Source organism: Pteropus vampyrus, unplaced genomic scaffold, assembly GCF_000151845.1.
Source record: "Pteropus vampyrus isolate Shadow unplaced genomic scaffold, Pvam_2.0 Scaffold76, whole genome shotgun sequence".
In the NCBI taxonomy this organism is placed as follows: Eukaryota; Metazoa; Chordata; class Mammalia; order Chiroptera; family Pteropodidae; genus Pteropus; species Pteropus vampyrus.
In genome coordinates, this window is record NW_011888857.1 from 7,127,572 (window position 1) to 7,132,934 (window position 5,363).

Below are 5,363 nucleotides of genomic sequence, written 5' to 3' on the forward strand. Positions count from 1 at the left end.
AAATGGATGATAATCATAAGTCTGTAAAATGCTTGCTTAATTACATATGTAATTCTTAACATGCAAATGGAATTACCAGGATTATTTTCTCAATTAAAGAATTTCTAACTATTAGATTAACATGAGCATTATATTCACTGATTTGCAGCATCCAAAATACCATTAGAAGTACAGAGGATTCTGCTTCTAGGCATGATGTAAGTACCAGAATTATGCTTCCACAGTAAACAACTAGAAAATAGGACAAAATATTAAAAACAATGGTTTTCAGAAATTAGGCAAAAGTTTAAAAAGGGCTATATTCCCTAGAAGAGAAATAGGCAAACCCTGTAACTACTTCATTTACTGTCTGGGGGAGCATTCCAGATCTTAATGCAGGGGAGAGCACTATAAGCAGATCACAGCTGTTTTCTTCAGCTGAGGATGAGTTGAGGAACAGAGATAAGAATCCAGGAAGTCTAGGGTAGCTGGAAATTGTGGAGAAGAATTTCAGAGAGTAAGGAACTATACACAGTTCTTTATAGCTCTGCATGTGGTTTGTATTGAGTCTTTGCTGAATGCTAAGTTGCATTTGCACAGGGTGAAACTCAGCAAGGACAGATCTGTTTCCTCTCTGTCCACTATCGATGTCCACGGTGTAGTATCCAGTCTAAATTACTATGCATGTCAAGAAGCAGAAAATGTACCACATAATAAGAGGAAACCCCATCAATAGAAAGAGATACAGAAATGAAAACAGATGATGTAATAAGATCAATTTAAATATTATATGTTGACTACACAGCAATTTAAAGGAAAACATGAACACGACAAGAAGAGGAATAAAAGATATTAAAAAAAACTAAATAGAAATTTTAGAACTGAAATATATCTAAAAGGTAAAAGTTTGCTGAGATTAACAGTATATTTGATGTAAAAAAGTTATGAAATTGAAGATACAGCAGATATAGCAGTAGACATAACCCGACCTTAGGCGACGAGAAAACAGTTGAAAAAAATGATTAGCACCTCACTGACCTATGACACAATATCACATGGTCTAGCATGAATAATTCAGAATGTCTGAATAGGGGAGGATGGGAACAAAAAAGAATTCTCAAAACTTTTCCAAATTTGATGAAAACTAATCCCATGGATCCAAAAAGCTTAATCAACACCAAACAATATAAAGACAAAAATTTATCAAATTGCCTCATAAACTGCTAAAAAACACTAAAAGGGAAAGGAAAACAGCAGTGGGTGGGGGACATTGAATACTGAGGAACAAGCATAAGAAAACCACAAACCTCATTAGAAACTATGTAGGACCAATCTTTAAAAAATTGATTTAAAAAAAACCTGTCAAAGTTTTACATGGAACAAAAATGTCCTTCAAAACTGAAGACGAAATGAAGACTTTTTTTCAGAAGTGCCAAAAAATACTTATCAATAGCAGACTTGCAGGAGAAAGTTCTTTAGGTAGAAGAAAAATTATATGAGATAGATCTACACAAAACAGTGAAAAGTTCTGGAAATGATACTCATACAAATAAATATAAAATCATTTTAATTTTTGTTATTTCTTTAAAAATTAATTGACTGTTTTACATAAAATTAATTATTGTGGTTTTAATAACAGGGGTAAAATGTATGACAACAATAACAGGTTGGAAGAGGGTTAATAGAAGTACAAGCATTGAAAATTTCTTATATTTTATGGGAAGAGATATTATTTGAAGGTAGACTTGCATATGTTAAAGATATACAGTAAATACTACAGAAAGCACACACGCACGTGCACACACGTGCACACACGAACAAAGAGGTACAGCTAACGGGAGATAAAATGGAATGCTGAAAATCCATCCAAACGAAGACAGAAAAGAGGAACAAAGTATGGATTTGAAAATAAAACAAATGGCAAGATGTAGATTTAATCCCAAATTAATCGATAGCTACATTAAATCTAAATGGTTTAAACACTCCTATTAAAAGGCAGTATCAAGAGCTAAGAAGGATTTGAGATTTTATTCTACTTACAAAAATACAAGTTAGACACAGTTTCATAGATGCTGGCAGAAGAGAAGAAGCTACTGGGTGGAGACAACTGCATTACTTCTGGCACAGCAGGCAGTATCAAGTGCATGCTTCGTTCCCCTTGACTCTCCAAGCCCCGTAAGTGTGATGCAGAAGTGCACCCGCGGGATACTGTGCACACTATGGGTTTCTGGTACAACTGAGGAAGCCCCAGTCTTACAGAAGGGGCTGCTGAGCAAATCTGCTCAACTTTTACTCTAGAGGATGGCATTATCTCCACTATACTGGACAGCAAACAAATCTGCTCTAGAGGAGACTCTATATCTTCCAAGTTTGCTTACTAAACATCTTTGGAAAGACAGTCTACAGAAAAATTAAAACCTTTGCTCAGAAAACATACAGAAACACACAAGACCAATTAAAAATTTTCTCCAAACAGGCAAAGATTGTCAAAGTGGATTTTTTGAAAAAGCAAAACCAACTAAAAACTGTCTACTAGAAACATACTTTGTATATAAAAATTGATAAGTTTAAAAATAAAATGATGCAGCAATATGTACCATGAAAATACAAATCTTAAAGCTAGAATGACTATTAACACAAATTGGTCTTCAGAATAAGTCATATTATCAATTATGTAGATGAATATAACTATAAAAGCTTCAGTTCATCACAAAGACAATCATAAATATATGCATCCAGTAACGAAGCATCAAAAGACAGTAAGCAAAAATTGGAAGAATTCAAAGAATAGACAAATTATAACTGAATTATAAACATTCCTCTTGAAAACTGACGCAAAGATTAGAAAATCAGTAAAGATAAAGGAGACAGCACTGATATTTACAAAATACTCCACCCAACAATTTCACTGATATTTACAAAATACTCCACCCAACATTAACAGAATACATATTCTTTCAAGTGCACACTGGATGTGAAAATAGACCATCTCCTGGGCATAACATAAATCTCAGTGGATTCACTGGATGGAAATGATACAGAATATGTCCTTTCACTACAAAATATTTAACAAATTAGAAGTAAAACAACAAGTCATATTTTGGACAAAAGATTTGAACTAACATTTCTAAACATAAACAAACCAGAGAGTACATGAAAAGATGGAAAATACAAATTAATACCATTATACATCCATTTGAATGGGAAAAATTAAAGTGACAACATACCAACCATAGGCTAGGATGAGAAATAAACGGTACTTTCTTACATCACTGATGTGAATGAAATGATATAAGCAATTTACCTTAAAAAAATTCTTAACAATTTTTCATACATATGAAATATGACTCAGTTATTCTACTCTTATATGTTCACTAAAGAGAAATAAACATGGTCACACAAAGACTTGTACACAAATATTTATAGAGCTTTCTTTGTTCATAATAGCCTCAAAATGCAAACAGCCAATATGTCCATGGATAGGTAACTTCATTTTTAAAATGCAATACCTCTATAAAAAATGGAATATTATTGAAGAAGCATATTAATGAATTTAAAAACTTTATGTTGAAGAAAAGCCAGACCAAAAAAGTACATACTTATTTGGAACTTAAGAAAATCGTCAATCTATAGACACAAAAGCAAATTAGTGTTTTCTTAGGAAAAAAATAAATGAAAAAAGAAATCTTGTGTTCATGGATCAGAAGTATTAATATTGTTAAAATGCCCATAGTATCCAAAGAAATCTACAAATTCGATGCAATTCCTATCAAAATTCCAATGGCATTTTTCACAGAAATAGAATAAACAATCCTAAAATTTGTATGAAACCACAAAAAACCTCAAATAGCCAAAGCAATCTTGAGAAAGAAGAATAAAGCTGGAGGAACCACGCTTCCTGATCTTAAACTATACTACCAATTGTAATCAAAAGGTCTAGTACTGGCATAAAAATAGACACAGATCAATGGAGCAGACTCAAGAGCTCAGAAATAAACTCTTGAACATATAGCTCACTGTTTTTTGATAAGGGAGCCAAGAATACTCAATGGGGATAGGCTAGTCTTTTCAGTAAATGGTGTTGGGAAAAGTGGGTGACAACATGCAGAAGAACATTAGACCCCAATCTCACACAGCTCACAAAAATTAACTTAAAATGGATTAAAGATTTAAACCTAAGTCCTGAAACCATATAACAACGATTTCTGAGGAACTGTCACTTTACATCCTACCTTTCTGAGATGTTTTAAGATATTCTAACAAGCAAGTAAAACTAATATAATGCAAGAAAAAAATCAAACAAAAGCATCATGTGGAAAGATCAGTAACTTCAGCATTATCAGGGAGTTTACTAGAAATGAATCTCAGGTTTCACCTTAAACTTATTAAATCATAAACCACATTTTAACTAGATGCCCAGGTGAATTTTTATGCCTATCAAAATTTGAGAAGCATTCAATTAAAGTATTTCTGAATAAATCAACTTCTATTATTACCCTTAAAGGAATAAGTGAATCCAAAACACCATAAACCAATTGGCATCTCAACTAAAGCCACATTTATGAGGCTGGCTTCTTTAAAACATAGCGATGGACTTCATACTCTGCTCTCTGAACTGAAATAATACGAGTCACCAGAAGGCAGAAAATGGTACTGACGTCAATTTGCCATTTTGGAAAGTTTAATTCCACTGAATTTTAATTTCTTGGAGGTTACAGTCCCATCTCACAACAGAAGTAAAATAAACTATCCAGAGCCCTGTCACCTGTTTGTAAATGGCCAGGCACGGGGTGAGCCACGAATCAAGCTTTTCCATCTCACCTCTGCGTGCTGCCCACAGCAGGCGTTCCCTGGCACCGAGGCCTCGTCCCAAGCCCGCCTGGCACTCGCGGGGGCGGGGCCTATGAAGGTGGGGGTGGGGAGCCGCGTCGGGAGGGCGGAGGCGGCTGCAGGGGTGGGGCGGGGCCGCGAGGAGAAGGGAGCGTTGCAGCAGGGGGCGGAGCCGAGCCGCGGGGCCGCCCGCCCGGCTGGGGACCCGGCGAGCACGGCCACTGGGGACGTGGGGCTGACCGCGCAGTTGGCACTCACCCGCCTCCCGATGGGGCTGTGTTTCCCCTGTCCCGGGGAGTCCGCGCCTCCCTCGCCGGACGTGGTGAGTACGGCCGCGCTCCCGCGTCTCCGCGTCCGCCGGCCCGCGCCGCGCGCACCTGTTCCCGGGAGAGGCTGCGGGAGGCCCCGAGCTGCTGACACCTGGGCGGGCGGTTGGGCGCGGTGGCGCGGGCCCCAGAGCCCGCCGTGGGGGACCGTGGTGGCGAAGACGTGTGGTCGCGCTCCGAGGGACGTTGAGGTCCTGCCAGCCGGACCTGGGTCGCCGCCTCGGTGTC

At 37.7% G+C, this 5,363-nt stretch overlaps 1 protein-coding gene across 1 annotated transcript in view; it reads left to right on the forward strand.

Moving 5' to 3' along the window:
- The first annotated feature begins 4,961 nt into the window (after positions 1-4,961).
- The window catches only part of SVIP (small VCP interacting protein), a 5,651-nt gene continuing 5,249 nt past the window's right edge, over positions 4,962-5,363 (forward strand). Inside the window, exon 1 of the mRNA XM_023532084.1 lies at positions 4,962-5,161. Within this exon, the coding sequence (XP_023387852.1) occupies positions 5,078-5,161 (84 nt within the window). The 5' untranslated portion in view covers positions 4,962-5,077. The remainder of the gene's footprint in view (positions 5,162-5,363) is intronic.